The following is a 22,193-nucleotide window of genomic DNA, read 5'->3' on the forward strand; positions in this document are numbered from 1 at the left end:
TGTTGAATTACATTTTGATTCAACTTTGAAGTAGTTTCGAGTTAAATTTGATGTAGTGCGGGTTGTAGCATGTTATTATATGTGCTTGTTGGATTGTCGGCAGCTATTAGAGCTGGTTTTAGCTAAATATAGAACTGGTTTTCATTGTTGACAGGTGGGCAGCTGTAAAAGTAGCAGAATGCTGCCAATTTTTCTGCAGAAAACTGACCTCATGAGGTCGGTTTTTTTAATTTCATTTTCCAGATTTTAAAGAAACCGACCTCATGTGGTCGGTTGTGTTCATATCATTTTGCGAAACCGACCACATAAGGTCGGTTGTGTTCATATCAATATCCACATTTTAAAGAACCCGACTACATGAGGTCGGTTCATGATTGTCATTATTCATACATTTATAGTGACTAACCTCATGTGGTCGATAACATAAAAATAAATAAATAAAATTTTCAATATACCGACCACATGAGGTCGGTAACTTGAAAAAATATACAAAAACTAATATAATTTACAGACCCCATGTGGTCGTTAATGCTTTTACTTAAAATTTAATATACCGACCACATGAGGTCGGTATGTTAATTTTCCTTTTTTTTTTGGACGAATCATGTACCGACCAGGTGTGGTCGCTTTTTTCCGACCTCATGAGGTCTAAATATTTGCGACCAGCCCATACCAGACCTACTTTTGAGGTCGCATTTTTTCAGAAACCGACCTCGTGAGGTCGGAAATATCAATTATTTTTGGTCGGTTTTCAGCAGTTTTTTAGTAGTGTTGTGGGAAGTTTTAGAAATGGCCGGAAAAAGAGTTTTAACTAGGTCTTAAAAATTTGGGCTATTTTCATGGGTTTTATAGTTTGCAAACGTGGCTTTTTTTTTTTTGACGATATGTTGTGAGTTGTGCAGTTTTTTAATTGTTGTGAAACTGCTGTGTAGAAAAAATAATTTGCTATAAAAAAGAAGCCAAAAACGTGTTTTAAATTTACAAACATGTTTTTTTTTTACTTGTGCAGTTATCGTTTCTTAATTCTTTTAAACTGTTTTTGTCTTTTCTTTTCATTTTTTTTTTCGTTTTTTTATTTGATTTTATTATTTTTTATATACGAATTTTCTGGTGATGACACTTGTCATCATATCATGTTTTTGCCTCTCCCATTCTATATAGATAGAAGATTAATAGTAGTAATATAGATAAAAGTAGTGGATCACGTTTCGATTGTATCTTTAAAAAAAATAGCCATATTTTTTAATTGATAATTAGATCTTGCGTCGAATTGATCTTCAGAAGCTAGTTCGGAAGTTAAACATCGACTAAGATCACATATATGGAGATCAGTTTTTTCACTTACAATTGATATTAGGATTGGACATCAAAAGCTGAATAATATAACATGGTGTCGAATATAGGGTAAACAGGAATTGAGCTAGACATGACTTTGACCTCATGATAAGAAATGAACGTTATGCCTAACCCAACTTCAAAAATTAGCTCAAAAGGTGAGAACTGTCCAAGATCATAGTGAGACTAATTAATTAAAATTTTGAGATTTCAACGTATACAAGTAAACTGCAAGACAATGGTTATTTTTCAAATCCAACAAGTGGAAAAATTGTCGTTACCTTTTCAAAATCTATGATGGTGTGTGTACTGCACTCTCTTTTTTGGTTTAAAAGAGTAAAAAACACACCTAAACTATTACTTTTTTTTGTGTTTTGCTAACTACATAGAGATAGTTTAGGTGTGTTTTGCTCACTTCGGATAGTTCATGTATGAAACACAAAAAAAAAGTGATAGTTTAGGTGTGTTTTTTACCCTTATCTCTTTTAAAATTAAAGAAAATGTACCTAATGTGTCATTCACAAAGAAAGGGCCACTCTTGCCAGCCCAATCCATGTAGTCGAAGCCATAATGCCAATTTTCGGAACCACCAAAGATTAGCATTTGGGTGATTGCCATAAGGGACAATTCGTTTTATTCCAGTTTCCTGGGCCCCAAGTGTAATTAAAGTTGGCCACACTAATGCCAAACATGAATGAGAACACTACAAGTAACAAAACTGCTTGTCCATTTGCCAAAGCCATTTTTTCAGATTAATTATAGTTCTTTGACGATGTTTTGATTTGCCAATGAAGATGGAAAAGAAACGAAATTGATGGTGGTGATGAGAGAGCCAAAAACAAATGGGCTATATATAGCAAGGCAAGTACAAAATTATGACTAATTCGGAAATGAGTCAAAATTTTCTTGAAGTTGGTTGGTGAGACTGGAATTAACTATCGCAAAAATGGTTAGTGACCTAAACCGAGTTTCTTAATTAGATACTTTTAGACTAATTATAATTTTTGCTGGTCGCTTCCACACTGAGAAATATAGTCCAATGGTTCATATCTTTCTTGTTTTAAACCTCTTTTATAGGTTTATGGGAGATACCTAGCTATTTTTCTTATTAATTTGGAGGTTTTTTAGAAAAAATGTTTGCAGTTTGCACATTCTTTAATTAGGTCAGTGGCCATTTAGTTCATGGTCGATTAAGTGGTCGATGATTACAGCCTGGGGAATCATAACACATTCATTCTGCTTGCCTAAGTCATCTTATTACATATGTAAAATGGTGTGTCATGCCTACAAACCTCCTTTTACATTGTCAAGTAATCTTGCGTTTGTGGCAGGAAAATCTAAAATAGTTCAGGATGTAATGGGTGGTTTCATGCACCGTGAAGAAGGCATTGTTTAGCTGGACATTTAGAGCCCGTTTGGATTGACTTATAAGTTGCTTATAAGTTGTTTTCAGCTTTTTTGAGTGTTTGGCTGGCCAGCTTAAAGTCATTTTGTCCTTAAAATAAGCTCAAAAAAATAATTGGGTCAATTTGACTTAGCTTATCTAAAACAGCTTATAAGCTGAAAACAGCTTATAAAAAAAAAAAAAAAATTAGACTACCCCAGCTTATTTTTTTAGCTTATAAGCTGTTTGCAGATTATATGCATAAGCGCATCCAAACAGGCTCTTAGAAGACAAAGCGCGTGTGATGTAGCACTCGTATGAATTGTACAAAAAGAGAGAATAGAAGAGCTTTTGAAGAGACAAAATGATTTTGTACATTTGAGAAATAGCCTTTTGTCCTTGTTTCTTTTTGGTCACCAGTGAGATCCTAACTTGTATAGAAGATTAGACGCCTATCGTAAGAAATCATATTCCTTTGCAAATTAAGAAGGCATTGTTTAGCTGGACATTTAGAAGACAAAGTGCGTGTGATGTAGCACTCATATGAATTGTACAGAAAGACAGAATAGAAGAGCTTTTGAAGAGACAAAATGATTTTATACATTTGAGAAATAGCCTTTTGTCCTTGTTTCTTTTTGGTGCACCAGTGAGATCCTAACTTGTATAGAAGATTGGACGCCTATCATAAGAAATCATATTCCTTTGCAAATTCGATCTATTTTTTTATATATCGCTTGTATATATGAGTTTTTCTTCCCATCATCAATAATATTAATCTGATTTATCAAAACAGAAATAGTGAAATGAAAGCTAAGATGCAAATGCATTGGAAAAATAAAAGGGCAAAGGCTTGACAAATTCATTCTAGAATTAAGATGCAATTTAAATTTCATGTGGAGAAATGTCATTTGCGAAAAGAGCATTAGTGACCCCGAAACATAATGAGCACTAGAAGTGGGAGCCGTTTGAACATGATGAGCATTAGTGACCCCGAAAAGAGCATTACTTAAGAGAAAGCCATCAAACTACTAATATTTTGTCCCTTGTCACGCCCACGTTTATTCAAAAAACTATAGTAATTATTTTGTCATCTTTCAGACTTATAACATTGCAAAAAACACATTGCAAAATTATGCATAATCAAAAGAATTAAATGACAAAATAAAATGGCAAAATACATTGACGGCCACTTAAACTTGAACACATTTTTCACTTGACACTTCACCTTAAGCCAGTTCCACTTGAACATTTTAACAAAACTTTCACTATGTTACTCGGATACATTTTGCTGATATGTCAGTATACGTGTTTCATACCTTCCAAAGGAGCATGACATTTGAAAATTCCGCCACAAGTGATTGAAGAAGTGTTTGGGTGGGCAATGTATAGCTAACGCTGAGCTTGCACTAAACATAAAAGCATCCGATCCTAATTTAGAATTATAACCATATTCATGTCACGCTCAACTATATGAATTATTTGGCTTAAGAAGGAAAACTTTCATTATATAGCAATATTTTGTTCAGCTCTTAATTGACTAAATTAATATCAAAGCCTTGTAAAAAATTGAACAGCTTTCGACTTCTCCATTTTACAAAGTTTACCTAGCTATAAAAGGGACATGGACCTTAGCTAGTTAGCCGACTACAAAATTTTAGCAAACCAAGTTTGTACCTCCAAGCTAAGTAAAACAGCCAAGACACATACATATTGACATGGTATGATCAAAAAACATCTAGGCGTGTTGCCTCAATTAAATAACAATAAATCATCTTTTACATGGTTAATTTTTCTGTTACACAAAACATTTGGGCACTAGTTCATTCATCATCCTAGAAAGAGCTTACTTCCAGGAAAACATCGATCCAGCTCTATAACATTTGATGAAAATCATTTTCACCCCCCAACTTTGCTTTAAAAATCAAAATCTCTTCCCCTCCAACTATGAACAATTGACATTCTCTCCCTTTATCCTATGCAATATCTATTTTACCCTTGACATTTTCAATCCTCCATCTATGTAATACCTTTTTATATTATATAAAATTTATTTTCTTAACTTAGGTACTTATAGATTTTTATTTAAATTCAAATTATAAATAGAATAATCCTTTTATGAATTTATCACAAAATCTAATGTTACTTTTTATGATAGATATTTTAATATTACATGCATTAAGTACATATTATGTATGTACAATTGTACATGCATGTATATTTTTGTATGTATATATATATATATATATAAGTTCCACTTCTCTCTTATTCTTTATTGTCAATAATAAACGAGTTTTGGTTGATGGAATATTTAAAATTCATTTATAATATAAATAAATAATCTTTTAGGAGTTTGTTATAGAATATACGTCTATTCTTATTAATTATTTTATATTACCTGCATTGAAATATATTTATAAAGTTATTATTACCCTCCTCAGACCCCACTTGTGGGATTATACTGGGTATGTCGTTTTTTCTATTGTTACATGTTATTTTTACTTGTATAAATAGATATCCGGGTTTTGATTATTATTAATAATAAAAATTCTTATTCTTCTCACTTATTTCATTATAGAACGGTATTGAGTTATGTACTCAGCTAGTATTTCTCACTTTTCTTTTTCCGTCTCCAAAATAATATTTATTTTCTTATAGGAAATCTGTTACATAGATTAAAGAGATTAAAAAAATCACTATTTTAAAGAAGCAAAGGAAAAAAAAATTGGTAATGTAAGGGTAAAATAGGAATTTTAAAAAGCAATTAGGATAAAGAAGGGGGGGGGGTGAGAGAATGACTATTATTTAAAGTTGAGAGGGGAGTTTGATTTTTGAAGTAAAGTTTGGGGGGAAAATGATTTTCACCCTATAACATTTTACAAAAAGACAGGTTTCCTTCTTCTTTCTAATATAATTATTCTTTGATGGTTATAATAAAAATAGATACATCATAAATATCAAATACAGTACTCCTACTTAGTTTTATATTAACAATTATCTAGATTTTTTATTCGAGAAAAGAAAAAGGAAAAGAAAAGGAGTTTGGTAATTTCCTATATTTTATATACGTCTAATTTCTTGTGTTTTGTGTTATTTTAATTAAACAAGCTAAGTTGTTTATTTGTTCATAGGTGTGCTAACACTCATTCTCTAACGGGTTGCGTATCAAGAGAAGATTTATTTCTTATTGATCATAGAGATCATTAGAAGATGAACTAAAAAAAAAAAAATTGTGTTCCAATTATTTATTCTTTTTCGTATATGTGTAAAAATCAAAAAAATTTCCCCTTTTTACCTTTCATGAGATGAGATGTAGTTATAATTCTTAATTAATTTCCTTTCCCTTTCTTTCTTTGTGAATGTAATACTGTAGATTATTTATTTTTATGCCTTAACTGAATAACTAAGGAAATTAATTAGAAGTAAATAGCTGTGCCTCACGACATGTGCCCGTTAGTCAACTAAAATATCCTAATTTAGAATCTCAGATTCGTAAACCAAGTGGAATAAAATAAGTAAGAAAGGAAAAGAAAAGAAAGAAAGGGTAAAAACATAATAAAGATAACAATTATAGAAGAAATTCGTCAAATTTTATCTCGATTGATTCGGTTTATCGTTGTTTTCACCTTTCATTCTATTTTTTTATTTGTTTATTTTTCTTTACTCTCTTTTTAAATTCGATTCAAGGAAAATATCACAAAGCCACAAAAACTGAATTCTCTAAAGAAAGAAATAATTAGTTAGACATCAATATACGTATACTAGAAATACAAGGAAAACCAAGTTTTAAAAGTTAGAAATATGCACAGAAGGAAATATATTGTATATGTATAGTTTCCTTAGGTGACGAAAAAGGGGAAAACATAAAACTAAGTGTTAATAATAAAATAATTAAAACTTGAAATCTAATCTATTTTGATTTGAACATTAATTAAAAAGAATCTTTAAACTACTTTTTATATCTAATATTAAAAAATATATTTCACAAAATAAATCCGTGAGAAACGTGAACAAATTTACTAGTTGAAACAAATGTAATAAAAAAATATGATCCAATGAAAATGACACATTTAGAAGGTGAAAGAACTTTCCATGTCATGCTACTCTTAGGGGGAAATGGCACAGTTTAGGAAAGAATATTGACGTATGGAAACATTCACAAATTTGAAATGTGTAAATAACTTTTCGGGATAAATTTAAATACAATTAATCTATTTTCCCAATATAATGATGTGTTTGAGATCTCTATCCATTTACGTTAGTAAATCAAATAACTAACATTAATAGTCTGTTTGGCCAAGCTTCTAAAACCAGTTTATTTTAAAAAGTACTTTTTTAAAAAAGTACTTTTCAAAAAAACACTTTTAGTGAAAAGCAGTTGGTGTTTGGCCAATTAATTAAAAAAATACTTTTGAGCAGCAATTAGTGTTTGACCAAGCTTTTAAAAAGTGTTTCTATTTGTATTTTTTCTCAAAAGTACTTTTCAAAAAAGTGTTTTTTGGCAAAAACTGTTTTTTTTTAGCTTCTGAAAAACTGCTTCTGCTACTTGCACTTATTTTCTCCCAAAAGCTTGGCCAAATACCTCACTTTTTTTCAAATAAGCACTTATTGAAAAAAGAAGTACTTTTGCGGGGAAAATAAGCTTGGCCAAACAGGCTATAAGATCTCCATCTTTCAATTCCTAAGTAAAACTTTAAATTGATTACTATATAGAATGAATCAAATATATATAAATCATTAAGATCTCCATCTTTCAATTCCTGAGTAAAATTTTAAATTGATTACTATATAGAATGAGTTAAATATGGAAAATACATTAAAATCAAAGACTAGAGACACCTATAAATATAGGCACCCTAGAGTAATATTCTCACAAGCATTGCATATCTATATAGTATAATAGAATTAGGGAATTAATTAGCCCGATATGAGTCTTCCTAAGTGTGATCAGTGTAAGGTTCCAGGTACGTTAATTTATGTTCATTTTTCACTTGTTTTGCTTCTTGTTGTTCTTTATAATGTTTAATAATTGCAAAAACATGTTAATGAGTGTGTATAGGTAAGTCTGTTTGGCCAGAGCTGATGGGACAAAATGTGGACAAAGCAGTGAGTATAATACACAAAGAAAATCCAAATCTTCACATCGTGGTGTTAAATATTTCCAAGCCAATTCCAGAGCCAGTGGACTGCACTCGTGTTCTTGTTTTTATTAATGACAACAAACAGGTTGCTCTCCCACCGAGTGTTTGCTGAAGTTAATTTCGACGGTGGACTAGTACTATTTGCTGTTTAAATTCAGTCTAGTTGAGATCTACTCAAGTTTATCTATTTTATGATGTCTCTTTCAAGCATATCTGCAATTCTGATCCTTATTTCAATGGAATTTCTTTAAAGTGGTTTTCAATTTTGTTCTATACTTGCGTGTCAATAGTTGTTATATATTATAGTCTACTGCATCGATTCTATTCGAGGCAGCAACCTGTGTATGCTATTTCATGAAAACATAAGTAATGCACTCAAATTTAATTTGAATAAGTCGAACCAAACATACATTTCATTGTCGAGTCACTTTGTTCGTAATCCAAACTAGAGCATCTAAAAACTTGCACCAATTTTGAACGTGCATGTACATCAAATTGACCCATAAGAATGTATCAAAACATAGAGAGAATTTTTGGAGTTTTTCATGGTTAGATAAAATAATAATAAATTAAAAAGAAGATTGATTTGGCTAATAAATAAAGTAATAAACTTTTTTGGTACATTAATAAATAATAAATCGAGTTGAGTTATGACTCGTTGTTTAGTCTAAATTAATTCACACATCTTGACTCAAGCAAATTATTAGCGGGTTATGACTCAAGCCGTTTATTGAATCACCTCGTTAAAATTACTTTGGCCCAACCAACCCATTGATACCTCTATATACCAAATCAAAAAATCTTTTGTAACAAAAAAATATAAAAGAACAGAATAAAGGGATTAAACAGAGTGTAAAGAATCTTTTATTTTATTTGTGTGCTCATAAATATGAAAATTAAGCGACATTCAAGCACCAATGTAGTAATTAGTCAAAGATAAGTGTAAAGAAATACCAAAATACTGTTTAATTGAATATTGTAAATACTAGTCATAATAGTAGAGCATTCATCCCTCTACTTTTCCAAGCCAGCGACTGGCAACGTAGGAATGGCATGAAAGGGAGCTTCACGACAATTAAAAACACTCTTCAATGAATTTTCATGAAAGAAAGAGCCCCCATGGTCTTCGGGTCATGGAGCCCCAGAGGATCACTCTTAGCACCGAGTAATGGCTATCTGACAGCTCTTTAACTTTGTTAAAATGGAAAAAAAAAAAGTATGGAAGAAAAAATAGCATATACTGTGATTAATAACAATTTTTATGCATATACTTTAACTAGTGTACTTGTCCGCACTTTGCGCGATTATAAAAAAGATTAAAAATATATTGTTAAATATATAATTAATGTCACCATTTGATAAATATTGCAATAAGAAGTGTAGTTAGTGTAATAAAAGAAAGAAATACAAATTAAGTCCCGTAGTGGCGGACCCAGGATTTCAGGATCGTGGTTGTCTCATTTTCTTTAACATGAGTTGCTAACGATGACATAATATAAATGCACAACTGTTTGAATGCAACACTAAAAGAAAATTGCAACTAATATTATCATTACTAAAAGAGGCTTTTAATCATAAGTTTCATACAAAAGAAAGACTTCTAGTCAGTAGTCACAAGTCCGATCCAAAAAAAAAAGACTTAGTCTCAAGTCTGATCTAAAAAAAAAAAGACTTCTAGTCAGTAGTCACAAGTCCGATCCCCCAAAAAAAAAAGACTTAGTCTCAAGTCTGATCCAAAAAAAAGACTTGAAGTCACAAATCACAACTGCGCTCGACGACTTTTCATTTTCTGAAAATGATGAATAATAGCATCATTACTTATAGTTGCAAATATCTCACGCTCTACATAGCATACTAAACAACCATTTAAAAATTCATCACTCATACTGTTGCGGAGTTCATTTTTGATGTACTTCATCGATGAGAAAGCTTGTTCCACAGAAGCAGTAGCAACAGGAAGAATAAGAGTCAACTTGATAAGCAAATAAACAAGTGGCCAGGTCTGGTGCAATTCTGATTGAACCAATACTTTAGCAAGATCAGTAATCCCTTTCATATTGAAAAATCTCTTATCAGAACCTCGAACATACACTATGAAATTATCAAGCTGGCAACTGAGATCTCGAAGCTTGTTGCTATCAAACTCATTCGGATAATATCCAGCCAACCTCATTACTTTTTTCTTATCAAAATTACCAAATGACTTAGTTGGATGTAAACAAGTCATACCAAGAAGTAAATCAGTACTAACAGTGTCGAAACGATTATTAAGCTCCTGAAGCAGCAAATCAATAACAGGATAAAAATTTCCAACACGAAAATGATGAGAATATGTAACATCAAGAGCTCTACGTTTCGACTTCCCAGGAATGTAGTTAGCATCCATCTTCGGAATAAATATCTCATGCTTATTACAAAAAGAAAGGGCATCATCCAGTAATGATTTCCATCCCCTATCCCTCATCATTTGCAATTCTTGCTTTGCAGTATTGAGCAGCCCCATAGCATTGACAATATCTTGATCCATTTTCTGTAACGAGCAGTTCAAATAATTTGTCTTCTTCAGAACTTCCAACATCAAGTACAATATAAAAACAAAATCAAACCCCTTAATCTTATCCACAACACTTTCAGCTGTAAGTCTATCGATATAATTTGGACACTCACATGCAGCAAATTCAAGAACATAAAGAATTGATGGAAATATATCAATGAAGTTCTGTAAAGTTTTATAATGAGAACCCCAACGAGTGTCACCTGGTCGTTGAAGCCCACGTTCTTGATTTAGTCCCCGTCCTGTGTGCACTTCACCAGAAATGAGCAACTCTTCTAACTTTGCAGCTTGATGTTGTCTGAGCAAATCCCTGCGCTTATAAGATGCTCCAACAATATTCAATACATTAGTAACTATACAAAAAAAATCATCCACATCTGAATTTTTCTTCACAAGAGCCACAAGTGTCAACTGCAATTGGTGAGCAAAACAATGAGTGGAATATGCAGATGGAGTATCACGCAAAATTAAACTTTTAAGACCATTTAGTTCTCCTTGCATGTTACTAGCACCATCATAACCTTGTCCACGTATTTGGGATGGACTTAATGAGTGATCCGAAAGAAAAGAATAGATTGTTTCCTTCATTGATCGTGCAGATGTATCATTAACATGGACAATACCAACAAATCGCTCTATCACTTCACTTTTTTTGTCAACATATCGTAGAACAAGTGCCATTTGCTCCTTGTGTGATATATCCTTCGATTCATCAACCAGTATTCCGAAATAATCACCATCCAAGTCTTCAATAATAGCTTTGATTGTTTCTTTTGCACATGCATCAACAATATCTTTTTGAATTTTTGGACAACACATCATTTCATTTTTTGGAGCATTTTGTAATATAATGCTTCCAACTTCCTGATCCATGGCTCCATACCATTGCAAAAGTTCAAGAAATATACCTCTATTTGTAGATGATGTGCTCTCATCATGACCACGAAACGACAATCCTAATCTTAAGAGAAACCTTGCCACATCAATTGAAGCACCCAAGTGATGTCGAGATTCATTTTTGTCTTTCTCGTTACGCTTGTCAAAAGAAGTGCGAATTGATTGTGATTGATTTATCAAATCAATCATCGTGTTGAAACACTTGTTGTGGATGCTATTTACCTCTCCAATATGAGTTTTGAATCTTTCCTTAGCCTTGTTCCAACCCTTATAACCTTTTTTCGTAAAAGCATCTCTCATATTTCCACGAACATCATGCTCATTTTTAAACAAATAGCAACACAAACAATAAGCAGCATCTTTTGATATACTGTACTCTAACCACTTGGAATGTCAACCTTTGAACCAACCAGGATGAAACTGACGCATTGTTTTCTTTTTCTTCCCAAACTGAGTTTTAGGAAAATCATGATTCATAGGCTGACAAGGTCCTTTTTGAATATAATATCTTCTAACTTCATCACGTATATTAGGGTCATATTCTGCAATAGGCCTTCTGTTTGCCAGGTCTGCTTTCATATAATTGAAATTGATATTTGAAGGATTTTTATCCCTCTGAACTTTCGAAGGTATGGATGAAGCAACAGGTGGAATAGTAGAACTAGTGCTTGGTTGTCCACGTTTTAACCTGGTGACAAACTTATCCATCCGATTCACAAGATTTAAGACAATTCCTACAAAACAGGATTTAATTAATACTCCTTTTAAATGTAGCATACTAAAAGAAAAAACCATTTCCAAATTTAGAAAGGAAAGAAACAAAGATGCTCATTTCCAGACAACAAAGAACACTAGTATTACAATAGCCTCATGGCAGACATGTTGAAATAGCTTTTCTGAAGTTATTTCATCCTTCGTTCCAAGCTAAATTTATAAGTAGCTTGGGATGAGTTTTCCCTCGTTCTCCCCAAAAGCCTCTCTTTTGTTCATAAAATAGCTGGCCAAAAGAAATGCTTGTGAATTCATTAGCCTAGCGCTATTTTTATTCAGACCACTAGAAATGCACATGAGAAAATTCAAAATCATGAGCCAAAAGTTCTTAGCCAAAAAAACTAACAAAGGAAAAAACACAAATTACACTATCTGACTATCCACAATTTGGTATTCAAATCAACAATATATGATTAGCAACGAGCCAACGATGAACAAAAGCCTCTCTTTTGTTTATAAAATAGCTGGCCAAAAGCAATGCTTGTGAATTCAATATCCTAGCGCTATTTTTATTCAGACCACTAGAAATGCACATGAGAAAAATTCAAAATCACGAGCCAAAAGTTCTTAGCCAAAAAACTAACAAAGGAAAAAACACAAATTACACTATCCACAATTTGGTATTCAAATCAACAATATATGATTAGCAACGAGCCAACGATGAACCATTAGACGGAAGATTGGTGAGAAAATATAGAAGCCCTTAACTTGTAATGTGTAAGAACTAAGAAATAAACAAACATCATTAGAAAAATTAAATCCCCCAAAATCCTAATTCAAATTTTCAGCTCTTAAAAAATTAAAATACCTGTGTTCTGAGATTAGTGGATGACGATAATGAAAATAAAAAACGAAATTGGAAAGAATAGGAGAAGAATTGAAGAAGATTGAAATTTGGTTTTGGGAATAAGGGTTTTGGTTGCTGTGCTGTTGTTTGATTTTTGGGAAACGATGAACCTTTTACCTTTTATTTGATAAATAAACTAAAAAGTAGGAAAAGTTAAATATACAAAGTCAACAAAAACAGCAGCTAAAAAAAATTAGAACGCTGGCACAGAGGTTCGAACATAGGACCTGGACCCGCCGAAACACTTAAGTTGGATCTGGAAACCAAAGCACCCACTAAACTTTTTGGTTTCCTGGGTGCTTTTTAAATATTTATACCCATTTTTCATATATTTTTTATATAACTATACCTAATCCCCGTCGGGTTTAACGGGTGCTGGAGCACCTCCAAATTACATGTAGGTCCGCCCCTGAAGTCCCGATCCTGAGATTGCCTATTCAGGAAAATTGCTAAAGAGATATTCTCAAGCTGCAATTTCAAATTAAAAACTGCCGATAGAAAGGAGGAAAACATAAGAAAGTTGATATGAAAATTTCCAATAAATTGATCATTTAATTATTGTAACTGCATACTAAATTCAATGAATATTATAGCATTATTAATAGTTCAACCAACAAAAACATTAAGTTTACTTGATCATAAATTACCTGACTTTCTTTACGTATAAATGACTGTGATAAAAATAAATAAATAAATAAATAAATAAATAAATAAAGATATATTCTCAGCAAATTAGGGTGAGGAAAATACTTGGATTATATTCCAATATAGTTATGCAGGAAATTCAAAAGTTAGAGAGAACTTTTTTTTTGTTGGTTTTCTCTCATACTCGGTACCCGTACTGAGGCTCATCTACTGCATCTTTGCATCGCGTAAGATTCATTAATATTAGAGATCACATATCTCAACTCTCATTCCTATACTGGTATTTGTTGAAGAGAGCATTGCAAGAATTAAGCTGTGATAGTGAAACATTACCGTGGAGGTTATGCTTTAATCATAGAAAACAAAAAAAATTAACGCACATGACGCAAAATGTAATGTAAAAGACAAGTCATGATACCATTTAGTGACTTGGTGTGATATTTACCTACTCTCATCCTATAGGGATTATCAGAGAGCAACAAAGCATTAGATTTCCGAATAGAATATGTGCATGTAGTGTCGAAGAAGTAAAAAAAGTATCAAAAGTGCCCTTATATATATATATATATAGGGAAATGGAAGAGTTTAACAACATTAATACAATGATTATTGCAACATTGTTTTGGTAATAACTAAAAAGTTAATTGGGGAAATAACTCTCCAAAAGATAACTCCTTTGATTTGGGGACATTAAAGGGGATTTTTTATTTTATTTTTGGGTTTTAGTAATTCATATATTCACATTGCATTATGGAATAAGAAAAGAAAAAATATGACTCTTTATTATCCTTATTTATACCTCATTTACGTTATTAGAAAGAAAAATCTGACCCTTCTTCAACACTCTAAATATAGATGTGTAATTAGGAGAACCAAATGAGGGAGTTCGGAAACTTTTATAATAATTAAGAGAGTTAACGAAATTTTTAGTTTTTTAACATATTTATTTAACGCGATTAAGAGTGTTAAAGGAGTGATTTTTGAGCATTTTTATATCGCATAAGTGAGGAAAGAAAATAGAGAAAAAGCCAAAAAAAAAAAAAAAAAACGATAATTGTGTTGCTTGGTGAAAGAGAGGCATCACATCACCTTTACTATTTCGAATATTGTTACATATAGTGAAATGGATTTTTTCTTTGGTATGCTTTAAATCCTCTAGAGCACCTATGTATTCTGGGAATCAAATGACCATATTCTTGTAAATTGTAATATCTTATAATTTATATCTTGTTATATTCCCTCGTCTCATTTGCTTCCCAAATTTTATACAAAAGCTTAAAATGCGTGCTTCGTTTACTAGATAACTTCGTAGCATTTATCATGCAGCCTGCCACTTCCTTTAAATTGAGAGGAGAATTCTTTCTATACAATCCTAGTCTCTCTCTTATTCTTCTCTAATGAAATAACTCCCGTGTTGTATCTTTTTTTTTTTTGTTGTTGGAAAATCCTCAATTTTCTCTCTCCAGAATTGCTTATGTAAAAATTAATTTGTATATGGATAACATCTATTTTGTCATAAATTACACGGATTTGATAAGTCTTACAACCAACCATTTGAAAACATTCTCGTGTGATTTCATTGCTACCACACATTGTCATATTTAATTTATTCATTCACATTAAAAAATATTAACACTATGTGCTCATGAAAATGTATAACTACTATAAACGTTCTAAAAGACTAAAAAGATAACTTATTTGCTGATTCTTTGGCTGGCTTCTAATGTTTATTAGACTGTGTCATATTGTTTTTGGGGCATTAACAACCAATAACTATGAGAAATATTGTACCATAGGCAGTATGGCTTCCAACCCTACAAAAAACTTAAAATATTGTTCCTAACAAAAATCTTGCAATATAACTTTAAAAATCATTGAAAAGAAAAAAGGAATAATAACATAGTCAACTTAATTTAGAAGCTGACAATAACAGAAACACGCTTTTCATCATCGCAAGATAAGAAGAAGAAGAAGAGCAAAGTTAATAGCAATCAAATATATGTAATTACAATTCGTGTGAAAATTGCTCATTCGACTTTCTAATAGACTTGTTAGTTTCACATCTCAGAGAAAAAGTTCCATAATTCATTATTGATAGATAAAATGGAATCATACATCTGATCAAATATCTTTGTTCAGAACAAAGAAATAAAACAAAAAAGAAGAGAACAACATTAATTTGAAACCAAAACATCACAAAATGAATCTCAAAAAACATAACACGGTAAAGAAGAATACATTCATGAACTCAAAGAATAGAAGAGAACAAAAACAGAATTTGAAAATAAGGTCTTTGCCTAGAATTACCTAAGTAATCAAATCAACCCCTGTGAAGATCCATTTTGAGTGCTTGAAGTGGACGAACAACCAACGCACGTAATCAAGTTTCATGTCATCATATCTTCCTGCCCAGCAGCAGTAAATAGAACATAATTACATTCAAAGTAATAAATTTGTAAGCCAAAAACATTTTAAAAACAAAAAGATAAATACAAAATGATTTCAAAAGGATTAACCTGGCGTCAAATTAAAGGAACGATAATGTCATCATTTGAAACCTAAAAAAAAACATTTCAAAAATTATAAACTGTAAAAGAAATGTGTGATAAAGAGAGAGGAGATTTTGCTAACTAAGACAAATTGTCTTAATATACAGATTACTGCTAAACAATCACCGATCCTTTTTTATGCAAATTATTTAAAGATAAAGTTGATAGAGTACGTGTTTTTGATCATATATAGTAGTATTTGACATGCAAACATGATATTTACCTCGAGGCTGGGGTTTGATAATGAAACTGCACTCTCAACATTCCTCATTTGATTTAATCTTTTCCACTAAAGTAATGTTGGACTCCTTAATTTTCTAGAAGCAAATCTTACGTTTTCTGCTCACAACGTGGGGAAGGGAAAAGGTGTAATGATATTTGACATAAATATCTACATTTAGTGTCATTTACACTTTGCTTCTTAGCACTTTCATCGCAATTTTGAATGTGAATTGTTGTATATGAGCTTATGTTGGTATGTTTTTATGAATAAGTACAACAAGGACCAACGAAGGGTATTCCGGGCAGTTTTGAGTGATTCCGAGGCTGGGTACGTCGATTGAAGGTCGCAAAGGAAGTTCCAGCACTTGAAGGCAAAATCTGACCACTGAAGGGTCTCATGCGCTGGCCATGCACCGCACAGCCAGCGCACAAAAACACCATTCCTGAATCTCAGACAGACCATGCGTTGGTCATGCGCCGCACAAGAAGAACATAAAGGAGGTTATGTGCTGGCCATGCGACGCACAACCAGCGCACAAGCGGCGTCAGTTTTCCTATTTAGATCGGGATTGGGCCAACTTATCTCATATTTACCCTAGCATATAAATAGCCGTTTTGAACATTAGAAAGACGGCTTGGACGAATTTTGAGACTTGTGAAACTCTTTCTAGGTTTTATTCCTTTTCTATTATTTTTCTTTACATCAAAACCCTATGTTAATCATGAATTCTTGTTTCCATTATCGAATCATGTGTAACTAAACACTTAAATTCTGGGGTTGTGGCGTAGCCATGAATATTGACGTTTGACAAGTATTTCAACCTTAGTAGCTGGCTCGTATGCAATTGCTTCGTTACTTCTATGTTTAATTTCTTGATTGTCTGTGCAACAGTTGAGTTCTATTTACTCATTGATATACGTGCTTGGGAAAGACGTTGTTAATTTGGAGAAGAAGTAATGAGATTGTGATCTGAATATCCCTAAAGTTGGGCTAGGATTTGTGACTAGGATAGGAATATACTTAGTTACCGCAATCAATTATATACCGTGCTCTTTCATCGCAGTTCTGAAAGTGAATTGTTGTATATGAGCTTATGTTGGTATGTTTTTATGAATAGGTACAACAAGGACCAACGAAGGGTATTCCGGGCAGTTTTGAGTGATTCTGCGGCTGAGTACGTCGATTGAAGGTTGCGAAGGAAGTTCCAGCACTTGAAGGCAAAATCTGACCACCGAAGGTCTCATGCGCTGGCCATGCGCCGCACAAGAAGAACATAAAGGAGGTTATACACTGGCCATGCGACGCACAGCTAGCGCACAAGCGGAGTCAGTTGTCCTATTTAGATCAGGATTGGACCAACTTATCTCATATTTACCTTAGCATATAAATAGCCGTTTTGAACATTAGAAAGGCGGCTTGGACGAATTTTGAGACTTGTGAAACTCTTTCTAGGTTTTATTCCTCTACTATTATTTTTCTTTACATCAAAACCCTATGTTAATCATGAATTCTTGTTTCCATTATCGAATTATATGTAACTAAACACTTAAATTCTGGGGTTGTGGCGTAGCCATGTCTATTGACGTTTGACAAGTATTTCAACCTTAGTAGCTTGTTCGTATGCAATTGATTCATTACTTCTGTGTTTAATTTCTTGATTGTCTGCGCAACAGTTGAGTTCTATTTACTCATTGATATACGTGCTTGGGAAAGACATTGTTAATTTGGAGAAGAAGAAATGAGATTGTGATCTGAATATCCCTAAAGTTGGGCTAGGATTTGTGACTAGGATAGGAATATACTTAGTTACCGCAATCAATTATATACCGTGCTCTTATTGCATTCTCGATAGGTCAATACCATAGGAATATAGGAGGAGAATTATCTTGAATCGGCGAGTAGTGGTTCGGAAGAATACTACGAGATTAACAATCCGGTTAATTAGCTATTGTGAACAAAGTTGCTAAGGTGTGATACTTGACTGACTCAATAGGATTGATGAACCAACCACGACCCTGGAATACTTCTAAACTCTTGATAAAAGTCGTTCTCAATTACGTTCTAAGCACAATTTCTAGATACATTACTAGTCAATTACATTATAGCATTTAGTTATAAAAGAACCAACACTTTTATTCTTCACTTGCATAGATAGTAAGCAATAGTTTATTTTCGTGAAATATTGGTCATAAGTCTCTGTGGGTTCGACATCCGATTTTATATAAGCACTTTATTACTTGTACGACCACGTACACTTGCGTGTGCATTTGGACGCAACAAGTTGTTGGCGCCGTTGCCGGGGACTTAGAAATCAATTATTTTTGCCATAATAAATTTTATTGCTTCATTTTATCCAAGTGTTAACGTCTTGATATTAGTTGTTACTTGATTGCAGGTACTTTACTCGAATGCGAAGGACTGCGAGTCAAAACAATCTTGAAGAATTCGATCCTGAGCCTGAACGTACTTTCAATCGGCGCAAGAGAGATTTTAATTTATTGCAGAACCCGCAGGCTGTCGCAGAATTACCTGTGGTCATGGCTAATAATCAACCGGCGAAAGTGAGAGAGGTTACAGTGCCTCGTGTGGCGGATGTCATTTCAAGCATTGTCAAGCCCACCATCGAAGGGCACTTTGAGCTGAAGCATCCTATGATTCAACTACTTCACTCTAGTGGGCAATTCACGGGAATGTCACATGAGGATCCTCAGCGTCACATCCATACTTTTCTGCAGATTGTCGATACTTTTGCTACTGGAAGGGTCACTAAAGAATATGTGCGACTGACACTGTTCCCCTTCTCTCTATTGGGGAATGCAAGTAACTGGTTATTAGCAGAGCCGGCCAATTCTATCACTACGTGGGATGACTTGGCGACAAAATTCTTGACAAGGTTCTTTCCACCAGCAAAGATCGCTCGCCTCCGAAGAGAGATCATGTCATTCAGGCAGAAAAATGGAGAGAATTTGTATCAAGCCTGGGAGAGGTTTAAGGGTCTTCTCAGAGATTGTCCTTACCACCATCAGACGAATGAAGTTCTGGCACACACATTCATTGAGAGTCTGGATGCCCAACATAAGTCATCACTAGACACTGTTGCAGGAGGGCAGGCTCTTGATCTAAGCTATGAAGACCTATTCACATTATTGAACAGGTTTACTCAAAGCACTCCAGACTGGCAGGATGATGCAGCTAGCAGTTCAGTTAGGAAAGCACCGGGCGTCTTTGAAGTAGATAATTTTACAACATTATCAGCACAGATTGATGCCATGCGCACCGAACTCAGGAAGTTAGATGCGTCACAAGCGCCACCACAGGTGCATGCAGTGCAGCAAGCCATAGCCTTTTGTGATGTCTGCGGAGAGGGTCACAACAGTGATGAATGCCCTGCAAATCCCGCATCCATATACTTTGTGGGTAATGCAGGCAAGGGGCAAGGAAACAACAATCAATACGGAAATTCCTACAACCCAAATTGGAGGAACCATCCGAATATCAGGTGGAGTGACAACTCAGGTAATCAGAAGCAGAACTATCAGTCAGCACCTACTCCTCAAGCTCCCACAAATAGTATGGAAGAAATGATGAAAAAGATGATGGGTGACATGCAGAAGATGATGATAGACCAGCAGAAGTTGATAGCAGATAATCAGAATCACGATTTGGCTGTACGGAATTTAGAGAGGCAGATGGGACAGATAGCTGGTGCACAAAATACTAGACCACCTGGAGGACTTCCAAGTGACACAGATGTGAATCCCAAGCCTTGCAATTCTGTAACTCTGCGAAATGGGCGAGAACTAGAAGAAGTGACTTCAAAGAAAACTGTTCGAGTAGAAGCTGAAAAAGAGAAGATTGCTACAGAAACAAGTGAAAAAGAGAAGGCAGTCGAGGCACCAGTGGAAAAGCAGCCACAGGCCGTGGTTGCAAAGCCACCGCCTCCATTCCCTCAACAACTGGCAAGACAGAAAGAAGAGGCTACTTATTTGAAGTTTCTTGATTTGCTTAAGCAGGTACGCGTGAACGTCCCCTTGGTCGATATGCTGCAGGGTATTCCAAAGTATGCTAAGTACATCAGATATATTGTTGCAAACAAGAGTCGTTTCACAGAGTATGCCACGGTTTCACTTACTGAGGAGTGCACTTCTCGTATTCAGAACAAGTTGCCCCCAAAATTGAAGGATCCCAGAAGTTTCACTATTGAGATTTCTATTGGGACACAGGTTGTTGCTCGAGCACTTTGTGACCTAGGTGCAAGTATAAATCTGATGCCTTCGTCTATCTTCCGGAAGCTAGGGTTGGGAGTGCCCAGACCAACCACTATAGTTCTTCATCTGGCAGACATATCGTTAGCAAGACCCGAAGGCATTATTGAAGATGTATTGGTAAAAGTAGGGTCGTTGATAATTCCTGCTGACTTTGTGATATTGGATTTCGAGCCAGACCCAAAAGTCCCATTTATTTTAGGGCGTCCGTTCTTGGCCATAGGGAGAGCACTTATTGATGTAGCTGGTGGGCAGCTTACCATGCGAGTACATGATAAAGTAGAGGTCTTCAATGTATACCAAGCTCTGAAGATGCCTGTAATCTATGAGGAGTTGTCCGCCATTACTGTTCTAAATGATGATACTCGAAGGCCACTCATCACTTCTCATGATCCGTTGGAGAGAGCCTTGGTGGGGGATGATATTTTTGGTGACACGGCGGCGTTTGAGATGGTGCAGATTCTGGATATGGCGAGTATTTATATTCGGGCAGGCGAGTTTGAGCACTTAGACAGGACAATGGGTGTAACTCCAAAGTTATCAATTGAAAAGCCTTCGATGTTGGAATTGAAGCCCCTGCCCGCCCATCTTAAATATGCATTATTAGATGAGGGGGATACCTTGCCAGTGATATTGGCAGCAGAGTTGACCACCGAAAAGGTTAATATTTGTCTCAAAGTATTGACGTCCCACAAAAGAGCATTGGGGTGGCAGATATCTGATATTTAAGGAATTAGCCCCGCGCTGTGCATGCACAAGATACTCATGGAGGATGATCATAAGCCTAGCGCACAGCATCAACGAAGACTAAACCCTGTGATGAAGGAGGTTGTTAAGAAAGAGGTAATCAAGTGGTTAGATTCAGGCATTATTTTTCCCATTTCGGACAGTAAGTGGGTGAGCCCGGTGCAATGTGTCCCGAAGAAATGAAGGATGACAGTTGTGACAAATGACAAGAACGAGCTCATTCCTACTAGAACAATCACTGGATGGAGAATCTGCATGGATTATCGCAAGCTGAACGAGGCAACCAGAAAGGATCACTATTCTATTCCCTTCATAGATCAAATGCTAGACAGGTTAGCCGGGCAAGAGTTTTATTATTTTCTGGATGGTTACTCTAGATATAATCAGATAGCTATTGCTCTGGAAGATCAGAAGAAGACCACGTTTACATGCCCATATGGCACATATGCTTTCAAACGCATGCCATTTGGGTTGTGTAATGCACCCGCGACTTTCCAAAGGTGCATGATGGCTATTTTTTCAAAGATGGTTGAGGAATTCGTAGAAGTGTCCATGGATGATTTTTTGGTATTCGGGAACTCTTTTGAGGTTTGCTTGCAGAATCTAGACCGAGTGCTGGCAAGATGTGAAGAAACAAACCTAGTCTTAAATTGGGAAAAATGTCACTTTATGGTCTGAGAAGGCATAGTCCTTGGGTACAAGGTTTCAAAGAGAGGGCTGGAGGTTGATCGTGCAAAAGTGGAGGTTATTGAGAAGCTACCACCCCCCATATCAGTCAAGGGCGTACGCAGTTTCCTCGGGCATGCAGGATTCTATAGGCGCTTCATAAAGGATTTTT

The 22,193-nt window shown here is 34.4% G+C and overlaps 2 protein-coding genes across 2 annotated transcripts; one reads left to right on the forward strand and one right to left on the reverse strand.

The window, feature by feature from the left end:
* Positions 1-9,522: 9,522 nt before the first annotated feature.
* On the reverse strand, positions 9,523-13,267 carry LOC132637730 (uncharacterized). The gene is made up of 2 exons (XM_060354778.1): positions 12,888-13,267; positions 9,523-12,042 (listed from the first exon to the last, which is right to left on the reverse strand). Exon 2 carries the CDS (start codon positions 11,606-11,608, stop codon positions 9,617-9,619), a length of 1,992 nt encoding a protein of 663 aa, XP_060210761.1. The 5' UTR covers positions 11,609-12,042; positions 12,888-13,267; the 3' UTR covers positions 9,523-9,616.
* A 5,484-nt stretch (positions 13,268-18,751) lies between these two features.
* On the forward strand, positions 18,752-21,337 carry LOC132613984 (uncharacterized). Its single transcript, XM_060328315.1, has one exon. The coding sequence runs from the start codon at positions 18,752-18,754 to the stop codon at positions 21,335-21,337; it is 2,586 nt and encodes an 861-aa protein (XP_060184298.1).
* Positions 21,338-22,193: the final 856 nt, after the last annotated feature.

The sequence above is a fragment of the Lycium barbarum genome, chromosome 1 (assembly GCF_019175385.1).
Source record: "Lycium barbarum isolate Lr01 chromosome 1, ASM1917538v2, whole genome shotgun sequence".
In the NCBI taxonomy this organism is placed as follows: Eukaryota; Viridiplantae; Streptophyta; class Magnoliopsida; order Solanales; family Solanaceae; genus Lycium; species Lycium barbarum.

Coding starts and splice junctions, on each gene's coding strand:
- LOC132637730 (XM_060354778.1), bottom strand. CDS start 11,608: ATGAGAGATGCTTTTACGAAAAAAGGTTATAAGGGTTGGAACAAGGCT.
- LOC132613984 (XM_060328315.1), top strand. CDS start 18,752: ATGCGAAGGACTGCGAGTCAAAACAATCTTGAAGAATTCGATCCTGAG.